This window comes from Rattus norvegicus, chromosome 5, assembly GCF_021556685.1.
Source record: "Rattus norvegicus strain SHRSP/BbbUtx chromosome 5, alternate assembly SHRSP_T2T, whole genome shotgun sequence".
Classification (NCBI taxonomy): Eukaryota; Metazoa; Chordata; class Mammalia; order Rodentia; family Muridae; genus Rattus; species Rattus norvegicus.
Window position 1 is genome coordinate 24,185,867 of NC_141538.1, and position 22,300 is coordinate 24,208,166.

Below are 22,300 nucleotides of genomic sequence, written 5' to 3' on the forward strand. Positions count from 1 at the left end.
ACACACAGACCTCCATTTATTTTTTTCTTTTTTATTTTATTTTATTTTATTTTATTTTAGAATTTTGCTTAAAGGAACCCTTCCCATTAGTCAGAGAGTAACGGTTAAAGAAGTGTCTGTTTTTCCCCTGTGCATAGAAAGACAGACTTTGGAATAACACATCATTTTCATAGCTGTGAGGTAGGTCACTTTGTGCTGTTTTTCATATCATTTGATAAAACTGGAATGGAAAAATGAGAAGCTAGGTATTCTTTGTCCATGGCCTGGAAATGGACTGACTGAGGAACTTCCTGAAACAGGCAGTAACTTTCTTGTTTGTCGTTCTTTTCATTGTCTCTCTGAAATAAATTTCGTTTGGTGTCTGATTGTGGTTTCATAAAAGGAGTAATTGACTCTGTAAGTGCAAAGGGTTCATTTCCTAAAATGCTTTCCCAGACATACTTGTAAATACAGGAAGGCTCGCTCCTTGGTTTTTAGACCAAGAATAACTTTCAGAATAGCAGAATATCTTGCTAAGTCAAACAGATAAATGTCTAAAAGCCACCGTCTATCTTCAAAGATTTGACACAAAAGGAAAAAAAACTAATACTTCCCTTCTCATAGTCAATAAAGGAAAAGACTTACACAGAAGAGTTGGATCTTCTAAACTAAGAGAGGAAAATTATGCTACCCAAAGCATTCCCTGGGGTTGAGATTGTGGCACACCTCAGCTCTGAGTCTAGGACTTCCTGCTAAGTGCTAGGTCCTGCCTGGAGGTTTTAGTAGCTTCGTTTCTGGCCTGAAGTTGTTGGCTAAATGTTTTCTGATGCATTGTGGGTAGCTATGAGCTCCGTTGTTAGCTGGCGTGTTACAGGGAAATATAACACATCATTTTAACAGTTAAGGATCGGAGCATCCACTTTTAATGCTATTAGCAGCTGGGGTGCACTCCCGGGCTACAGCCATCTGCTTCCTAAGCCCAGCAGAGCCTCCCTAAGGGATTAGTCCCTGAGGGTCTCTCTCCTTGGTCAGCCATAACTCCCACCAGGAACATCACAAGTGTACATACCTAACAACACTCTGCTTCTATGCCTGGACTCTGGGTTCATACAGGATAGAAGATGTCAGCCCCATACAGATGTGCAACTTCTAAAACATTTGCGCAAGGCAGGCCAACCTCCTTGTTTATCCTCATTACTTTCATCCAGCCCACTTCCCTTACACCCTTTGCTTTAGCGCCTGTTTGTTCACAGACATAACCACTCTCATACATTTTCTTGCCGTAGTCTTCATTTATTACACTAAATTATGCTTTGCATGTTTAGCACTTACTCTTATCTCCAAACTTCTGTCTTAAGTTTCTTTTTTCTCACTCTGAAAATAGTAAATTCAGCCTAAGCGGTGAGAACTTCCATAGCCCTCGGAGATACCCGAAAGGAACTTAATGCTCTTCTCCTACCCGTTAAGGGATGGGCACTAAGCCAGCCTCTTCTACATAACCCTTCACCTTGCTCTTCCCATTGCAGGGGAATTCATTCTAGATATGGATTGTTTGAATTGTTCAAAAAAATTTTTTTAATTATTCTTTTCGTCTGGAAGCAGCCTTTACCTGATAGCATTTTCCATACTTCATTAATAACATTTGGGGATCTTCGTAACCTCCACGGCCAGCAGAATAATGATCTGTGGAGAGAAGATGGTAATTTGGCTCGTTACTCAGTAGCTGAGGTTGGTTCAACTTTGGGAATCTGACCCCATATAGCTTATTTTTGGCATATTTAAGCACAGCCCAATTTGATGAAATTTTTCCTGGTGATAATTAACTCAGTCTCGTGTAGATGCTAACACTAAAGATTAAGATATGACTACATCAAAAGCCTTTGTACAGTACACGTGATAGCTCGCATAAAGATGGATTCTATACATTGACTGGTTCATGATAAGGATCTGGGGAAGGACCTGGTGTGGTCTCAGCCATGCAGATAGCACAAATGTCACCAGGATGTTAACCATGTGTTCACCTAGCCTTCCCTAGGCAGAAAACAGTGTGTCTGTTCCTCCCTTTGAGGGTACAACCCTGTGTGTTTAACCTTTCTGGTTCTCCTAGTGCTTATCTGTGAGTACAAGGCTCTCTGTACCCCCCCCCACAACAACCGAAGCCAGTGCGTGTAGCCCCCAACAGCATCCCCATCCCCCATTGAAAGTAAGGGGTCTAGGGTATAAACTGATGATGACTCCGGGTCACATAGTAATCAGTGGTGAATCCTAAGTCACCACTTACCCTCACGCACAAGGCCATCCCAGCCACTTCTCCTTGTGTACAGAGCACTTATGTGAGAATCCAGCCAGGAACTCTGACCTTGTCAACTCCTAAAGTGTGCGAGGCTGCCATGGGCACAAGTGTTTGCATCTGTCCCTTTCACATGAGTGCCTTGAGCAACCGGCACAGTGCCTGACATTTGATCAGGGCCCAGACAACTGGATATCTATGAGCTTCCAGCTCTTTTTGCTTAGGGTTTCAGACTCCCCATTGGTAAACTCCAAGTCTGCAGAAGCAACACTTCCCTTCCCTGTCCTGTAGGTAAAATTTTTATTCAGACCATTTGCTCTTGGCAAGAGACTTCAAGCAGATGGAGAGCTAACGATTCGATGCCTACTAGGCCTTGCCTCTGTAGTAGTTCACAGTCTGCCCTAAAGTAACTGCTGACGTGCCTGCACCTAGGAACCTTCCGACAGCTTTTCGTTCAGCCTGTAGCCTTTGCACACTCCTTCCCTGTGCCTCCTTGGTGCTCTGAGAGATGGCACAAACCTGCACTGCTCTTCTGCGAGTTCCTTTAGAGCCATCTCCCTGATGTCACACAACAGTTAGGAAGCGGCCATCTCTAACACCTGTGGCTCACTGTCTCGCAATTTGCCGTTAATTCTTTATTCCCCCACTTTCAATGTGGAGGCGGAAGTCTCTCCTGCAGCCTGGGTGCCTTTTTTTGTACTGTATATTTCCCATCAACACATAAATACCAGACTCCTGCCATCCCGAAGTAAATACTTCTCCCAGCGCTGTGTGTCCACCCCTAGCTGTCTGTACATCTCCAAACCCAAGAATCAAGCCTATTCCATTCCCCTCTTCTGAAGGTCCCTAAGTTCCCAGTGGGCGTTGACAGCAGTTTCTACCGTGCTAAATCTCTGTTCTCTTTCTCTATTCACCGTGCGTTCATGTCACGCCTCACACTATATTATGTGTGCCACACACATACACACCATAGGTCATTCATATTTTTCCCTGCCTGCCACGTGGCAGGGGATCAGGAAACGTTTTCTGGATCAACAGACCCACTACTGGTGTCTTCTTGCCTTCTAGTTCCTCTGTTTTACACCGTGATTAAGCGTGCCCCACTGAGGGGAGAGCTTGTGAGAGGCTGCCTTCCTCTGGTGAGTTGGTGCCATGGTCGGTACAATCCATGACTTCTCACAGAGCAGCCTGGGAAGATGGGGCTTTCAATAATCTGATTTCTGTGTGGCGGGGTCAGGACTCTATTATTGTTTCCTGTGCTCAGAAGATATTTTAATTTCCTTAGCAAAACACTGGAATGTTTATTTTTCATGAAGGAGGGTGCTGTGACATTTTGAGAGACCCTTGGAGAATCTCATCAAACAAAGAGCTTGTGTTGTCTCTACCTCATACTGGATTCTTTGGGCTTATTTTTACATTTTATGAATGGCTCTGGCCACCAGGTTTTCAGGGCACCTCCCCATCTTCCTGTTTCTCTCCCTACTTTATCCTGTGGCACAAGTGTTAGCTAGGGCTTCCCGGTGCTGTCTGACCAGACTAGGCTGGAACTGATTTTTTAAAAAAAGGCTGCTGCCTACATTCTGCCCTCCCTTCCTTGCTTGTCAGCTACCAATGGTTGCCCAGAGCAGCGCAGGAGGCAGGCTTGAATCTAGCCAGACCTTGGGTGTGCAGAAAGCATAGCAAGGAACAGTTGGAGCCTGCTGCCCAAACTTCTAGGCCCCTATTTCCTCATTCGAGTGGCACCAAGGATGCATGCTGAGCGAGGCTGGACAGTAAAGAACCTGTGCCCTACCTAGCATGCTGGCTGGCCGGTGACAGACAGCTGCGGCTTGGCTGAGAATGGACTTCTCAGACAGTAGGCCATGCTGGACGGACTCAGAACACTAGAGAGCAAGAGGCTTGTGAACATCAGCTCTGACCCCGTGCCATGTGCCAAGTTACTTTTTTTTTTTTCCAGAAAACCACCTGGTAATATACAAAGCCAGTCTCTAAACTGCAGGAGGAGGCGGTTCCCTTGGTAACTAGGAGTCAGAAGCTTCAAAAGTTGTGAGACAGAGTTTGATAGTGTCTTATAAGGAGACACTGTGTCCGCATAGTGGGAACTGGCCTCTGTTTCCTACTTTTCTGAAGGTGACATTTTCAGGCCCAGTATAAGGTCTTCCAGAGATGTTTGTAGTTTTTATTTTAATTTTTTATTAGATTACTTTTAATTTGAGTGCTGAGAGACTTCGGTGGTCAGGTCCTTGGGGAGCCTCTTAAATGACTCCCTGCCCCTCTCAGGCTGTGTTTTCCCTCTTCTCTCTGCAGCAGAGTGTGAGGAGGAAAGGGTCAAAGCTTTCTGGACAGACACAGTAGCTACCTTGTAGATTTTTATTCTTCTTTGTCTTGATGGGGAGACACATTCTGAATTGAACACAGCAGAAAATAATTTCTCCCCAAGGTTCCAGGCTCTGCTCCCACCAGCACTGAGCACTGTGCTTTGGTGCTCTGAGGCAGACGGCTGCTTGGGAGAAGAGTTAGGATCACTGCTCATATTAGGGACCTAAGCCTGCCTGGCCAAAGGACAGGAACCAGAACAGATTAGAAAGGATTCCCAAAGGTCTGGTTACTTGTTAGCTTAACAAATTCAAAGAGGGTAGGGTGCTAGAGAGGGGCAGAAGGAGGAGGGGAGAGAATGCAGAAGGGGGGATGGGAAAGAGGTGCAGATGAGACAGAGGGAAGAGAATCTGCAGCCATAGACCTCATTCCAATACTCCACGGAATCCTCTCCCAATCGCTCAAAGAGCTGCCGGATAGAGCGGCCACCTACCTAGTTGTTTACATTCTAGGCTCTCACAGGCAAAGCTGGAGGGCCCTGCTCCAGCTGAAATAGATTTGCTAATCATTCTTTGCCTCCCTTGCTACTTGTACCCTAAAATAGTATTGTGAATGGAAGTTGTAGTGCCCCCCCTCTCTCTCCCTCTCTCCCTCCTCTCTCTCTCTCCCTCTCTCTCCCTCCTCTCTCTCTCTCCCTCTCTCTCCCTCTCTCTCCCTCCTCTCTCTCTCTCTCTCTCTCTCTCTCTCTCTCTCTCTCTCTCTCTCTCTCTCTCTCCCCCTCCTCCCCTCTCCCTCTCCTCTCCTCTCCTCCCCGGCACAATTCTAAACCAAAGACTATTTTATGTAAGATATGCTAGGCACTAAAATATGAAAATAATATGCTCTGAAAACTAGGTATCTGTCATTTTACGTGTCTTATTTTGAATATTTTTTATCCCACAGTTGAGGCAAAATTCCTTAGAAAGGAAAACTTTTTCTAGACAGGGTTCTGTGTCCTGGATGTCCTAGAAGTTGCTCTGTAGGCCAGGCTGGACTCCAGAGATTTACCTGCATTTGCCGCCTGGGATTAAAGGCAGGCAGCGCCACTGCCCAGCTGAGTTAAAAACAAAAAAAATTTGTTTTTTTTTTTTTCGGAGCTGGGGATCGAACCCAGGGCCTTGTGCTTCCTAGGCAAGCACTCTACCACTGAGCTAAATCCCCAGCCACAAAAAAAGTTTTTAACTGTTTCCAGAGAACTCATGTCAAGGGGACTAGGTATTCCAGCTGTTGAAAGAATATGGAGAATTCTTTTAGTGCTCATTGGCAAGTGAGAGCAAAGTAGTCAGTATTGTTTTATATGGTTTGGCCATCCAGCCTTGACCTTGTCTGCCATGCTAATGTTTGCTAAATCGTGCCTGGTTCTCTGTACCCGTGTGCTAATGTACTGTGATATTCAACCCAAAGGATGTATCTCAGGCATCATCCCTGTGTTCCAAGTTTCCTATCTGATATCGTCGTTGGACCCTTCCATATAAACGGCTCCACCTGATATCTATTCCACCCAATATTTACCATGTTAGTTCATCTCACTGAGCATGTTAATGAGCACCTACCACAGAGTAAGGTGAGAGCTTTAGGAGATGTCCATTTTTAGCACATAGTACAGTGCAGCATTGTCAGATAAAGTAGAGTGGCCCCGTTCCTACGTCTAGGTCGAGCCCCAGCCACTGGGACACAGACCATGTCCATTGTGACTTCAGACATTTAAAGTTGGTAGCACCTACTTTAGAAGCACAGCCCCCATCCAGTGGCTTGGCTTACTTTTTTGACTCTATGATGGTACAAAAGACACAGTGGTCTTTGAACATGGAGTGTTGATTTCCCAAGCACTAGCAGAGTGACATCCAGGCCTTTCCTATGGTTCTGGGTAACCAGAAGCAAGCCACAGCTCAGTCTGACTCTGGGTCACAGTGGGAAGCAGTTGGCCCGCAGCTTCGGAGAATAGAGAATAGCTAAGCAGGAAGGCTCAGTGGGCAGACTGTGGATTAATGCCTTTCCCCATATGGTGTTTGCAGTTTCCAATGGGTTTATCAGGATGTAATCCCATTGTGCCATGAGGAGCATCACTAGTAAGGGATTGGATGGTAAATTGTGAAGGGCATCAGTGCATGCCTGGGGTGTCGTGAGTATTTAGGAAGAAGCAGTCATCTTCAATTGCTAATTTTTAATGAACATTATACAGCAAGTGTCTGATGCATTCATGAAGGACTGGGTCCCTTCTCCCTAAAGAAAATGATGCCTTATTTTGCCTCCTTCAAATTTAAATGTTTCACAGATTCTTATAACACAGATTTTAGTATTTATTTCAAAGTAACTTTTACTTTTTGCCCAAAGGCTATACACTAGAAATTAGAAATTTCTTGCAGAAGTATTCTGCTTATCTGTACTACAGCAGTAATCATTTTTTATGTTATGAGCCTTGGGGTACAAAGCTACTGTGGGGTACACAAATACTGTGAAAGGAAAAGGCAATGATAGGCAGAATATAGATAAATACGATCAATGTTGGAGGGAGAACTGAACAAAACTTGCCTGATTCAAGCAGGCCAGGACCTTGGTCTAGGCTCTCTGTGTGCTTTGAAGCAGTGCTTTTCCTGTGAGGGGACCCCCACCCCTTCAGACGGCCGTAAGAGCACTGTCATTTTTCTCCAGTTCCTACAACAAGCATTCACCAAATTGCTGCCAGCATTCCTGGCCTAGGTGATGGGGCAGGCAGCTCACTTTCATGCCCACAATAACTAAGGGACGGGTCTGTCACTGAGGGCACAGGCCCTGGACTTTTGTCCCCACAGACTCACACACTGTTAGAGGTAAAGGCAGAGCTACGGAAAGAGAACTAAACTGACTGACAGTGGCCCCATTCTTGGTTTGATTTAGGATGGCTGTGCTATTTGGTGTTCGTTAGGAAGCCTGATAAGTTTACATTTTAGTTAAGTATTTTTGTGATTGCATTTCCACAGGACCTTGGGCACCAGCTACTCTTATCATCTATTTCTGTTCTCCCAGATAAAGGACAGAACTCCTGAATAAAGGCTGGTGGACTCACAGCCACTTACTCCTTGCTCAGATGAAGGAAGAACATTGAGCCAGAAATATGACTTTTGTTTGATTCCGATTCTGTTTCATTCGTTTGTCCTCTAAAGATAAACATGTCGTGGTAATGATGATTCACTTTGTGTGAAAATGAAACACATGAGCAGGTTCTCTAAAGGACCTTGAGGAAGGACAGAAGCACTAGAACCCAGCAAGCACTGAGCTTCACCCTGCTCTTTTCCTCCTGCCCGCATTGGGCTGGATTTCATTGTTAATAATGGCTCTATTTGTTGCTTTGGCCCAGTTTGCTCCCATAACCGTTTGCTTTGAAATTTGAAAACATATTTTCTTTGAACCTCAAATAAAAAAAAAAAATGAGGGCATCCGGGTGACCTGTGAGGCAGAAACTGCAGGCAATCCAGTTCGACAGAACTACTACTAATAGTTCTGACTCTACTGTGTGAGAGTTAATGGAATCATCTTTAAAATATTATTATTGCTGTTGTTGTTATTGTTATTAGCTTGAAATGGGACGATGATGATTGTTAGTGCCAAGTTGTGACCAGGAGGCTCAGCGGTTAGTGCAGCGCCTGAATTGGCTGAGTGGGCGTGGGGTGTGGTCACACTGAGCTCTCGAGCTCTCACTTAACAGAGCTGGAGCAGCAGCCCATGTGCTGGCCAAGTCATGCTTTGCAGTGTTGCCTTAAGAAACTCAGGGACTGACCAGCGCTCACGATCCCACAGGAACTCATCCACATTCCCTCAGCAGCAAGTAGCCAGGCAGAGTGGACCTCATGCTCTCTGTGAGGATGAGATCCAAGCACTCCGACCGTAGGCATGCTCAGAAGCCGGGTGCCAACGTCAAAACAAACAGGTTGGGGGAAGCCGCTTGGTGTTTCCTGGCCTCGTTCTCTTCAGAGGTAAAATGAAAGATGTACTCTTTTTCCCATGTTCCCTGAATTCTCATTTGTCCCCCTGACTAGTCTCAGATAGGACACATGGCCTTTGCAGTCCTTAAATAATTTAGAGTCCTCAGCTCAGTTTCAGGCAGAAGGGTCTTACATACCTATCACAGAGAGAGCTCCACTCTCATGCCCAGGTACAGTTAGTTTCTGCTTCTCCAGCTCGATCCAGAATTGTTCTGAGAGACTCTGGAGAAAGGGGTCTTGGGCAAAATTGTTCTCTTTCTTCCCTTCTTGAATCTCTCTCCCATTAGGTGTCACCTCTAACATCCAGAACAAGCCCTATGGAGATGTATGATGTGCACCAAAGAGAGTGTGTGTATAAGGGAAGGAGACATGGGTTCTCAGGGCTCTTGCTGCTGGGATCTGCTGCACCTGGTCATGCCACCTTTCAGAGGGCTCTGGCTTGCTGGATGAAAGCAGTTAGGTCTTTGCACTGACTAATGGTGCTCACTGCTTCCTTCCTCGTTTGGGGCTTCAGGCAGTCTCCCTGCAGGCTTCTGATGGACCAGTTGCATCTCCCCCCTAGTACACGCAGCCTTTCCCCTGGTTCTTATGGGAAGGCAGCTGCTTCCTCTTGCTGTGTGTTGGTTTTAGAGTCTAGCTCTCTGACCACCCACATTCTAGTTGCAAGTTAATTCCCAGGCTTCTGAGCCCCAAAGGACTTGTGTCAGGCTCCCTGTGTGGCCCTCCTGTTGCACACCCCAGCTCTGAGCAGAGCTCTCCTCTCCCTGCTCTCCTGAGGCATTCACCCAGCCCTGCCTCCAATCCAGGAATCTTGCTTTCTTTGCTTGCCTGATGTCATGGGAGAATGTCGTGGGTAGCAAACTCCCTCCAAAATAGCTCACTTCGGAGCAGCACACAGAGGCAGCAGGAATAAGTTAGTACAGTTGACAATCCATTATTTCAGCCACCTGGTACCAGAAGCCAGTAAGAGTCCTGCTGTTCGGCGGAGACTGGTTGAGGGACTATTTGCCTGTATGTAATGAGATATCTTGGGGATAAGATCTACTCAAAACAGATTCACTTATGTTTTGTGTATACTTTATACCCACAGCCTGAAGGGAATTTCGTGCAATCTTTTGAGTGCCCCTGGTTGTTAACCATAACTAATCACATTTCAGGTGTGAGCTTTCCCACATGTAGGATCATGTCACCACTTAAGAAATGTGACGTATTGGGGCATCTCAGGTTTTCAGACTAGGGGTGCTCTCCCTTTATATGAACTCCACCTCCAAATAATTTTCCCACACTGACCAGAACCACTGGGTAGGTTTTATGGTACATCTTTGTGGCCGTCAGCCTACCAAGTATGAACCATCAGAGTAGATATTCCATTCCTTGATGCATATTTATAAAAATTTTGACAGGTGAGGATTGCCCTCCCTGGCATCTGCATACTAGCCCCAACATTTGATAGTCTGGTTGTATAAAACGCATGTGTCAAAGAAAGCCGGATGTGAGGAGTTACATAAAACTAAAACGTGAAAAAATGGTTTGCCTGTTTTGAAAAATTAAAATAACTAAATTAAAAAAAAATTAAAGTAACTAAAACAAAAAAATAGAAATCTAAGAGAATTTTGGGGGTAAGGTATAGTGCGTTACTAGACAACCACGAACGTGTGTGTGCAACTTTTTACATGCATGTTTATAGAGGCCAACGTTGACCTCACGGGGCTAGATGACCGAGAAGCTAGAGACTCTTCCTCCTGCGCTCTAATGCTGAGGTTATAAAGAGCTCCAGAATCCTGGCTGGTTGGTTGTTTTTAATCAATGTTCTATAGGTTGAACAGCCTCATGTCCTTATGCTTAGTGACTGAGCTGTCTCCCCAGAGAATTACTTTGGTTGAAAGATTGAGTATAATCAACTAAAAATAATATCATCATTGTGGTGGTTTGTATGTGCTTAGCCCAGGGAGTGGCACTATTAGACAGTGTGGCCGTGTTGGAGTGGGTGTGTCACTGAGGGCATGGGCTTTAGGACCCTAGCTGCCTGGAAGTTGATATTCCTCTAGCAGCCTTCGGATGAAGATTCAGAACTCTCAGCTACTCGTGCACCGTGCCTGCCTGGATGCCACCATGTGCCTGCCTGGATGATAATGGGCTGAATCTCTGAACCTGTAAGCCAGCCCCAATTCAATGTTGTCCTTATAAGAGTTGCCTTGGTCATGGTGTCTGTTCACAGCAGTAAGACCCTAAGATACTCATTGTCATAAAAAGTGGCTGCTGTCCAAGGTTTCAATGTATAGGAAGAGGTTGGGATTTCAGAGAATTTATGAAGGGACAACGGTGTTGAAAGGTGATTTTGTTTTATTTATAGCCTGATGCTGATTGCTAATGGCAACACAGAGCAGGGGTAGAGAGGGAGGGAGGGAAGGAGGGAGGGAGGGAGAGAAAAAGAGAGAGAGAGAGAGAGAGAGAGAGAGAGATTGAGATTAAAATTTGGCTGCCAAACTACAGATGGCAAGGATTTGTATAGTAGAGAGAAGGGAAGAAACAGCATTCACTAATGGAAAGGGTACTGGTCCTGAAGAGGTTCAAGTTTTGACTTGATTTTTCCACCTGGTTGGAAACGTTTCCCTTCTGTCCAGTTTACAGTAAGCACATTCAGTCTCTCCTGATGCACACATACCTTTCATTCCCGTTTTTGCTTTCCCTTCTGTTCTTCACCTTGGCATTTGTATCTTTCTTTTCTTTTACTTTTCTTGCCCCCACCCAAAGGGGTCCCAGGTATTCATGTATCCAAGGCCAGCCTTGTCCTAGCTATGGCCCTAGGGTAAGCTTGATCCCCTTTCCTCCACCTCCCAAGTTCTGGAATTACAAGTGTGCATCACCACACCCATCTTATATTTGCATTCCTTAAAAGTTATTGCTATGGTATAAGAGCACATCTGTACTAGGAAAGGAAAGAAAAGGGCAGATATGAAAGCACGGCTAATCTTACTCTTAAATGTGCGGTGTGTTCAGTTTGTTGCTAGGCTGACGACATTCCCACCGCAGTATTTAACTACTCTTCATCAGATGGGCCTGAGTCTTCCTCCATTGTGGCTTTTCTGCTTGACAACTTACACATACCTGCTCAGTCAATAGATAAGAATCGTTTGGTTGAACACAGTGCATAATTTAGTGAGTGTTCCCACTCTGAGCACATTCATCACATTGGAAAAGGATTCAGAAGGGTGCACACAATTGATAATGACTTTGTTTTTAAATGAGAAAATTCCAGAATGTAGGTACTGGGAGTGTTCCTAGTCAAACTGCAGTTTTATACTTAAAGTCATAAGGTAAAAGGAAAAACAAGTTGGAGGAATGCAAAATAGAAGCAGAGGTAGTAGACCAGAGGCCATGTGGTAGAGTGCAGTAGGCACACATGCATTGGATCATGTGTGAACAGAAGTGGAGAGCCTCAAAGAATCAGATCTGCAATCCTCAGTTCAGAGGCCAGCAGCTGCTTTTGCCGCGTACTCCCTTGAATGAACAGGACATTTCCAGCTCACCAGAACAACACGTTTGCTTCTATACATAAGCAAATCAAGACTGAGCTATTAAGCAGACTGAGTGGAATTAGCCAGACCTGCTCTTTGAAGCATTGCTCCCCAGCTTATGCCATAGTGCCCGAGAGAGTGACCCACTTTCACACTTGGAAACCTCTGTGGGTGTGTGCAGTTCCCACAGGCTGCGCTCTAACTCCGGGGGCTTTCTCTCCTGTTTACAGTTTAGAGGGTGTTTCTTGTTTATTTCCCAGAAGTACAGAGTAAAGGAGAAGAAACAACTCAGTCGTTTCTGTAGGCAGACTGTAAGCAGACTTGGCTTACAGTGTTTCATGGGACAGACTGTTACCCAGAATTCTGGATTTGCTCCTAAGCAACAGAGAGACATGTTTCTGGGCAGCCTGAACTGGGGCTTCTTGTTCAAGCCTGGCACTCTCACCTCAGCAGCTTTCCCTGGCTTACAGGAGTACTGACTTTAGTGTGTTGTCAGTTGTGTTTCGGTGTGGAGAGGATATTTTCTGGCCCTACCCCCTCAAGGTTCTAAATGTTCCCTAATATTTCATCTTGTATTGAGGCTCCAGGCAGAGTTTTACCTAAATAACGCCATGAGCAGCTGGCAAAATACAAGTTAGAAGGACGCAAAATACTTGCTTTTAAAAATCTGAGTTAGCTTTAGCCATTCCTGTGATGTAGGAATCCAAGTTCTGTAGTTTACCAATGAAACCAGACATGGGCCTCGTCTCTTCCCTCCTCGATACTCTAATACAGAAGCATCTCCTATGATCTAGAAAGAAAGGGGGAATTCGCACCTTCATGGAAATCTCCTGAATCCACCTTGTCGTTCTTATGTATTATTCTTGAGACTAGGACAGGGCCAGTCACCAGGAAGCCTCTGCCCAGACCCGGACTCCCTCAAATATCATGACCCCTCCACCCATAATAGCTTTGGAGATCACATCTGCCCTGATATAGCCAGCCATTTTGCTATATAAGTCAACCATGTTTCCTGACCCTGGTCTTTTTACCCTTCAGGTAGCTCAAACCTATTGCCTGAGATAGAATGGGAACCACTTGATCTAAGGGGAAGTCTCTCCTTTAGTCGGGTTGTTGTCAGGTTCTGCCTCCTCAGTCCTGTGCCAGGACTCTGAGAGCACACCCCGGTTGGGATGTAGCCAGTGATAAAGAATGTGCTTCTGCATGAACAAGCCTCCGATTCTGCCCCCACCACCAAAGGAGGAAAAAAACACAGAGCAAGACTTTATAGTTAATTTTATTTATGGAACATTATGAGACTGAGATCAAATTTTCCTTTCCCTAAAAAAAGCATAGTTGCCCAGTCGCAGCCCAGCAGTTGGCCTCACTGCTCTGATTAATCCCAGCCACACTAGAGACCCTGTGCCAGATGTCAGGGTTTTGCTCCACAGCATTCCCTGGAGGACCCCTGGTTCCTTTGTCCATGACACTGAGATACAGCTCCCGGGCACCTGCTGGGTCATCTACAATTAACTCGTCTACACTGTACAGTTCAGAGTATCTCTCCGGGCCTGTACAGCTGTGCCCCTGACAGTCGTTCCCATGTGAAATAGTGGAGCACAGGCCGTGGATTAAGGGAGAGCAACCTATACCACCACATCACATCCAGCTATTGGCTAGCACAGGTAGCAGACATCAAATATGACTGTTATTATCCTTGAGTACCAAATGTATCTGTAGCTTTTCCCTTTTCTTAGAATCTTCACAGAATGCCTTTTGATTGTTTGGGCATTCTCTTATTACTATTTAAAAATCATTACAGAAGCTGAGAATGGCCCAGAAGAAAGGGACGAAGAAATAGGAGGTGGCTACAGAGTATCACTGTTTTTAACATAATCCTTCCATGATGGCTTTGCAAATGTCTAGTAGTTTCTAGGAAGCCTAAGGAGCCTTCTCAGGGGTGCCAGTCTCAGGAGTGAAGAAAGTCATAGGAAAAGAAGAATAGGGATTTTTGTACAAAAGGCTCTTAGGTGCATTGGTATTTCCCAGTCTTGTGAATTCAGAATAATGATTTTTATTTATTTTTTTAAGAGTTTCGGAGATGACCAGAGCCTGCCTTCCCAGGTAGTTGAGCATGCAGGCAAGCTGGGCAGTGGTGATAACAGGCTGTGCCTCTGATCATAATAGAGTGAAAGTGGAAGCGAGGAGAACAGAGAGACGCATAGGCCAGCAAGGATGCCATACCAGTGATGTCGCCTGATCCCTTCCTCAGAGCAGTTTCCCTGAGAACAGTCCTCGTAGAAGACTTAGGAAATTAAGTCAGTCACCAGTACTCTACTGTTCAATCTTGAAATTTAAAATGTGTCCCTGTCTTGGGTCCTTGAGCCACAAGGTTTCTGAGCAGGAATGGATCACAGGAATTTCATCTAGCTAACTCATGCCCATGAAAGGGCACTCAGCTCCGCTTTCTGGTCCATCGTTGGACGCCTCCTCTCCTCAGGGCTACTCTCCCCAGGCAGAGACCCAAGGCCCACTCTTCACCTTCTGGTATTTCCCAGACACAGAGGCATTCTGCAGTTTAAAGCTAACCAGTGGTAAAGTACTATATAGAAGACCCTTTCTTGATCCTCACACAACAAAAATAAAAACAAACAAACAAAAATACCCAGAAAAATAGTTGATTATAGGTTTACATTAGATCAGAGACCCAAGGTGAGCCATCTGGGTTTTTGATGTACAGAAAGCCGGTAAGGTGGAGCTAAAGAGGTGTGTCCTAATGGCCACAGGCTGATGGAAGTCTAGCAAGGCCTCTCTCAGTTGTGTCCTTCCACCCAGCTGTGAACACACCTCTCTGAACTGAGGTCCTATAGTCCAACAGGGAGATCAGAGAATTTTATTGTGACCAACTCTTTCCTGCTCACAAAGATCTCTAGAGATCTTTTGAAGCTTTTGAGATTTTAGACTACTTCAGGGAAAGTGGGTTGTGGGTTCTATACGTGGCTTCTAAAGGGAGCTGGGTGGGGGCCTTGGGCTTCTATGGCTAAGGGGTAAAAGTTAGAAAGGAGGTCAGAGAGAAAAGTATTTCTGGGGCTCACAGTGACACCTTCCTCATGCAGGCTGACTAGGTGCGTCTCTCCCTTCCATGTGTGATCACCGGGGCTGCACCAGCCCAGGATTGCTGGTTGCTATGCTGTCTGCTCAGTAGGGCAGCAGAATGCTGCCTTTCACCAAGACAGCCCTGTCTGCTACCCAGTGAGATGGACCCTAAATAGCATATCACCCAACATAGAGACTGGAGGAATTAGGGCTTCTTCCAGCAGTTTTGCACTGAAGGAAAGAACTTCATTTAATTTTCATGGGAGGAGGCAGGGTGCTGTATTTTGTTTTATTTTTTTAACCAAATTGAGGCATCAAAATAGAATCGCACAATTAATCGCATAAATCGTTATGTTTTCATCGCCTTGGGGTTTCTCAAATATTGCATAGGAACACATTTTTATTAAAACAAATCCCTTTACAGATTCCCAAAATTGGCTCCAATAGAATAGGACAGATTGTATTTAGAGATGAAGCATTTGAGATTATCAAGAGAGATGCCAGTCTTAAGTATCTCACATGAGAGAAAACTTACAGTAATATCACCTTATATGTTGTGCACATTTGTAACTCAACATGTTAGTTAGATGTATCACCCGCTTAATATTCCTTATTATAAGAGAATGCTGATGAGGTCATTTTCTGGCTGATTTGGAATGCTAATGGTTGGTAAGTAGGCTCTCCTACTACTAGCAAAAGGAAACAATGTTTCACACTTGTCAAGTATGAGAAATTATATAGCATTTTATAATTAACTTACGCACTCATATGGTTCCCCTCCAAGTATTTCTATAATAGTTATTTTTAACTAAATGTAAATTTTAACGAGGTAAACTTCACTGGATTCCAGAATAGTGCTTTGAAACAATACTTGCTGAAAGTCAGAAAACCGAAACTATTCCTTACAGGCTTTTTGTTTGGTTTTGTTTCTTGCCATCCCCTTTTCTCACCACCTTTCCAGTTTTTGAATTATTAAAGAAATGATTGTTTCAGGTCTTACTGACAGATTGGTCATAAGCAGTCACAAGTTTTACTTCACTGCAAAAGGGACACAACAGCGCAAATCGCCCACGTTGCTGCTAAAGCAGATGGAGGTCTTAGGAAGCCCCTAGCTTTTAATGAGCTACAGAACGGAACAGGGCTTGGCTGAACCCTCAGTTCTCTATTCACGAGTATTTCCTGGGTCTCGCTGTTAAGTGATGCCAGCCAGGCGTGTTTAGGAGGCGGTTCTCACCAATGGGGAGGCAGCTGGAAGAGTTCCGTGGGAAGCCTCTGCTGCTTTCTTTCTGGCAAACGCCCACATCTGGCTGCTGCCGGAGGCGGCGCAGGCTCCTGGAGAGGTCCCAGTTGCCCTCGGTGCTCGGTTAACCGGGAATTGCCAGTTGCAAGCCTCACTGACCTTGGGGGTCTCTTGGCGGGCTGGGGTGCCACGGAGGTGGGAGCACTGCGGGGTTCTTCTGTTGCTAGAGCCGTGATGTCACCCGCCCCTCCTAACCCGCGGTTGGTTGTTTTGTGTTTCAGCTCTGCCTGCAGTTGAGCACAAAGACCTGAAGGAGACTCCCACAGCCTTCAGGGAGAAGAAAGGAGGCAGCCAAGGCTATTAAAAGGAACTTGTGGCTTGTGGCCTTTTTGTGTAGGAGCAGTCTGGAAGGGGAGAAAAGTGCACCGAAGCCACAGTGGCGGTTAATGAGCTGTGAGATGAGGCGCAGCCGCGACTGACACTGCTTCCAGGATCCTTCATCTGCCCTTTGTGCTTCGTGTACATGTGTCTGTTCAGGCCGGCCAGAGGCGCCCAGAAGAGCATCCACCACGGCTGCCGGGGAAAGACCGCCCACCATGCCCACGGAGACGCTACAGACAGGTAGCATGGTGAAGCCTGTCAGCCCCGCGGGCACCTTCACGTCGGCGGTGCCCCTGCGCATCCTGAACAAAGGACCCGACTACTTCCGCAGGCAGGCTGAGCCCAACCCCAAGAGACTCAGTGCGGTAGAGAGACTAGAGGCTGACAAGGCCAAATATGTCAAGAGCCAGGAAGTGATCAATGCTAAACAGGAGCCAGTGAAGCCGGCCGTGTTGGCCAAGCCCCCTGTGTGCCCAGGAGCCAAACGAGCACTGGGCAGCCCCACTCTCAAGGTGTTCGGCAACCATGCCAAGACCGAGAGCGGCGTGCAACGCGAGACCCTCAAGCTTGAGATCCTCAAGAACATCATCAACAGCTCAGAGGGCTCCAGCTCTGGCTCTGGCCACAAGCATAGCTCCCGAAACTGGCCGCCTCACAGGGACACCACTGAGCTGCACCGGCATTCCTTCGCAGAGTCGCTGAAGGTGTACCCTACACCTGGCCGTGGCAGCCCGCAGGAGAGCAGCTCCCACGTGAGCAGGAGGCTGCTGGAGCAGTCTGCGGAGTCCTTCCTGCATGTCTCACACAGCTCCTCAGACATCCGCAAAGTGACCAGTGTGAAGCCCCTTAAAGCCATCCCCTGCAGCAGTTCTGCCCCTCCCCTGCCTCCCAAGCCCAAGGTGGCTGCTATGAAGTCCCCTGATGCTGACCAGGTGGAACCAGCCTGTGGGGTCAGCCGGAGACCTTCCCTTCAGCGGTCCAAGTCAGACTTGAGTGACAGGTATTTCCGAGTAGATGCAGACGTGGAGAGGTTCTTCAACTACTGTGGACTTGACCCAGAAGAGCTGGAAAACCTTGGCATGGAGAACTTTGCCAGGGCTAATTCTGACATCATATCTCTCAACTTCCGCAGTGCAAGCATGATCAGCTCAGACTGTGAACAGTCTCAGGACAGTAACAGTGACCTTAGAAATGACGACAGTGCCAATGACCGGGTGCCATACGGCATTTCTGCCATCGAGAGAAATGCTAGAATCATCAAGTGGCTGTATAGCATCAAACAAGCTAGAGAGTCACAGAAGGTGTCCCACGTGTAAGAGGCGCAGTGGTGAAAAGGAGGGGGGGTGGGTCTGTCTGTGCATACACCGTTGTGAAGGTTGTGAGGTCTCCTTGAAGTGTCGTGAGCTTCTCCACTTTGTGTTGCTTGTTGTGCAATGTTCTCAAGTTGCATGCCTGTCAACATGGCAACTGGCCTGGCTTCCTTCTCACACCTCGCAGGGCCTTGCTGAACACTCATCTGCCAAAAGTTCCCGGCCAGAATCTGATTAGGGCTTTGCTCTTAAGCAAAACTGTTTACAGAAAGAAAAGAAAAGAAAAAAAAAAAAAAACGGTTTCGATTTCTTCAATATTTATGTGGTTTTTGTGTTTTTATACCCTGCGCTATTGTGTCTTAATTAAAAGTTTTATCAACTGGCTTTTAAGTTGAGAGCAGAATCTTTTTGAAACAAAAAAGCCACTTTGCCTACATGGGAGACCATAACACTGGGGAAATATATGGGACTTGCCACCAAATACAGAATGACAGCCAGGCTGGAGTTCATTTATGTGAAATCAAGTGGTGGGCCTTGACCTTGTGCTTCACATGTTGGCATTTTCTTGCCACTTTGTGAAGCACTGTGGGGCAACAGTACAGTCCTCGGTCCAATTAAGTGTATATGTTGGTATTTTTGTAGAACTGACCCCAGGAAAGACAATCAGACAAAACCCAGGATAGGAGGTTCAATATTGATTGGGAGGGGAGGGAAGGGAGACAGTTGATGCTGTTCAAAGTGGGATAATTCATAAATATCTAGTATTAACCTTACAGAAGTGCCATTCGACAGCTGATTAAAGCTGATACAGAATGCTATCTTTAAAACATTATTTCGTTGGATTTTATTTGTTTTGTGCTTTTGGCCAAGAATTAACTCATGTTGTTTCTCTCCCTTGCTCCCTTGGTAGTTGTTCTGTTCAGGGCGGATGGGTTGGTCTTCTGCAGGTTTGCACTCTGAAGGGAGGTGAGAATACCATCCGTGTCAGTATAGTCTCCATTCCACAGTATCCACGTGCTGGCCGCTTCACACCTCAGCAGTGTGACTCTGTTACCTCGCTTATACTCCTCTCTAAAGCCGTGGGTATTTGTTAGAGCTCTAGAAAACTGTAGAAACAATATAGCTTTCCACTCTGTTGTCTCTTGTTGCCTCTTCCCACAATAGCCTGCCCTCCCTCGGGGTCATTTCAGGAGCTGTGAGCCAGCTGCCAGCGTTGGCAATGGACGAGGAGGACACGGGTGGGCTGCTCCACTGCCTCACAACCCACAGGTTCGCAGCAGAAGCACCTCGGTCCTCATCAGCTACTAGGAGCCTTGAAACGGTGTGAATGCTGTAAGATTCTGTACATACTTGAGTTGTTCTGGAATCTAAGAAGAAAGTTATGCTAATAAATAGCTCTGGTGTAGGCTTTACCTGTGCTGATTTCTTTGTCCTTTATTTTCTTCATAAGAAGTTGACATTTTTTTTAATTGGCTTCAAGAAACATTGTTCCATTACATTGATCTTACCCCATCTCAGTGATTATGAGCAGCTCTATTCTTAATTGCAGTTGCTTCGGTGTACATATGCTAAAATAGTTACTGAAGGTTCCTAAAATATGCTGTCTCTTCTGTTAGTTGACACTTATTTTATTTCCTGCCTTTCCTTAAACATCAGAAATTTTCACATTTTTCAGAAGATTCTCTAGTTGAAATATTGGAATTCTTACTGTTGGGGGCATAAATTTGAAATTGCTAGCCCTGTTTTCATTTGTTCAGGCTCAACATCAGTAAGGACCACTCTGTGTGGTCATGTCTTTACCCACTTATTCATCTTTCAAGGTGGCAGACCCTGGACCACCGTGGTCAACAGCCTCTGCCTCAAAAGGACTTAGACTTTCATAGGTTTGTAAGAGAAGCACCTTTCCCTTGGGGCTGGGTCCTGCCTCCTTACTTGAACATTGAGGATTTATTGAATCAAGAAATTTGAAGACCATTTCTTCTAAGGTTATGCTTGATATGCTTAAGATACAAATATAAGAAAGCATTATAAAAGTGTTATTTTTCAAAAGCAGTAATGATTGTTGATCTATTTTACTGATAAATATTTTATCTCCTTCCTGAAAGGCAAATTTGGTTCTTTGACTCTTCCTACTGGTTTTCAGTTCATCCTGCGTCTCTCAGCGGTGTCACTTTTTTTTTTTTAAATTCTCCTGTGGATGGTGGTGATACATATTGAAATTAATAGAATAAGACATTTTCTAAGCAAAAAAAAAAGGTTTGTTTACTCATCACATATATAAAAATGTGACTAGACATAGATGCCTTGGCAAATTTATCAATTTTTGGAGCAATTAAAATACTGAAAAAAAATGTTATTTTTCTAAGAAAACCATCTTTGGAGAGATGGTCATTTCCTGGCCAAGTGCATACCATTGCTTCTGCTAGTTTGGTTGTCGATTGTGCTTCAACCTCTACTATATAGCTAGCATCCCTAAGAATCAGTCCAATCTCTTGGCCTCGTTTATATAATGGACATTGTGATGCTTTCTGTTCTTACAAAAGGTGAGAGCTTGTTTCTGTAAACATTTCTATAAAAGGCTGTCTCGGTTGCTTAATAGGAAATTCCAAGGGGCCCATTTTCTGCAGGTGAAGCACTCTACAAAGTATGCCTTCTTCCGGCTCCTGGAAGTGTCATGTAGGCATACACTCGGGAATATAAGGAGATTGCATTCGAGGGTCCTGGGAACAAAGTCATTTTTTTCTGAAAGCTACCAAATCTTAGAGCAGTTCTTCTGTATCTGTTACTGTGCTGTGGTCTAGCTCAGGCTTTGACCAGCTCACCTCAAGTACTGTTTCTAAAACTTCTAAATGGGAGTCTCCCTTCAGCCTCTCCACTCAGCCCACTGCCACACTTCTGTATAACAGACACCCTCTTGATGATTAGATGGTTAAATGGAGTGGATCGTGGGGAGTATAAATCCTAACTTCTTACCACAGACAAAATCTCTCAGATTCCAGACATACCCAGGCCCCCAGGATCCTACAAAAGACAACTTAGTTACCAAAATTTCCTGCCAATTTTATGATACATAATATAATAAATTGCCCCCAGAACTCAGCCACATAAAACAGTTAGTGCTGATTATCTTATTGGCTAAAAACCCTGGACTGGCTTAGCCAAATAGCTCCTGACAGGTTGGTTCATGGAGTCCTTCACAAGATGGTGGATGATAGTGCATCAGGATTCACAGGTTAGAAAGTCACTCTCTAATATGGTTTCTATAGCAAATAGCCTCAATTCCTCACAACAAAATTCTCTCCTGTATTAGCCAGGGTTCTCCAGAGGAACAGAACTCATTGAATGAATTATATGCAAATATGTACACAAATACACATACATACTACACATATAAATCCAATACATATATTGGATTTGTATGTGAGTAATTAGAATGACTTAAAGGCTATGTTTCAGCTAGTCCACCAATGGTTGTCTACCAAGAAAAAGCCCAAGAATCCAGTAGTTGTTCAGTCCATGACGCCAGATGTCTCATCTAGCCCTCATTATACATCAAGATCCCAAAGAAGACTCCAATTCCAGTAAAAGAATGGACTTGCTATCAAGAACAGATAGAGAGCAAGCTTCCTTCTTCTGTGACCTTTACTTAGGCTACCAGCACGAGGTGTGTCCCAGATTAAAGGTGACTCTTCCCAACTCAAAGATCAAGATTAAAAGTGGCTCTTCCCACTACAAATGATTTACGGGGAAAAAAAAATCCCTTATGGGTGTAGCCAACCATTTAGGTTTTAGTTAATTCCAAATGCAGTCAAGTTGTCAACTGGGAATAGCTATCAAAGCTCCCTAGGGCATCTCTCTTATGCTATAAAATGACTAAGGAGTGAGTGAGGAGCATAGGTCTGTCCTAAGTCCTACACCTCTGCCAGAACCAGGGCATTGGAGGAAGTGAATCCCCAAATACAGCCCACGTGGGCGGGAGAGTAAGTCGTTTTATGAATGTGGGTTTGGGTTGGAGGTTTTTATTTATTTATTTGGTTGTACCACGAGACTGTATCTCCTGCAAGGCCCCATGCTAGTAGACAAAAGCCAAAGAACAATCAGACATAATTTTAAACCGTGTGCTGCTGAGGCATTCGTCGTTTTCTGAGGATTGTTTCCTCTACCCTTAGTCTCAAAGATACTCTTTCAAG

General features: G+C 45.2%; 1 protein-coding gene across 12 annotated transcripts in view; it reads left to right on the plus strand.

Moving 5' to 3' along the window:
• Positions 1–19,522, plus strand: part of Fam110b (family with sequence similarity 110, member B) — a 134,278-nt gene extending 114,756 nt beyond the window's left edge. For 11 of the 12 annotated variants that reach the window (XM_087550421.1, XM_087550419.1, XM_087550423.1 and 8 more), the window contains 1 exon segment: positions 16,701–19,522. In XM_087550421.1, coding sequence (XP_087406547.1) covers positions 17,016–18,116 — 1,101 coding nt within the window. In that variant the 5' untranslated portion in view covers positions 16,701–17,015 and the 3' untranslated portion in view covers positions 18,117–19,522. 12 annotated transcript variants of the gene reach the window in all.
• Positions 19,523–22,300: the final 2,778 nt, after the last annotated feature.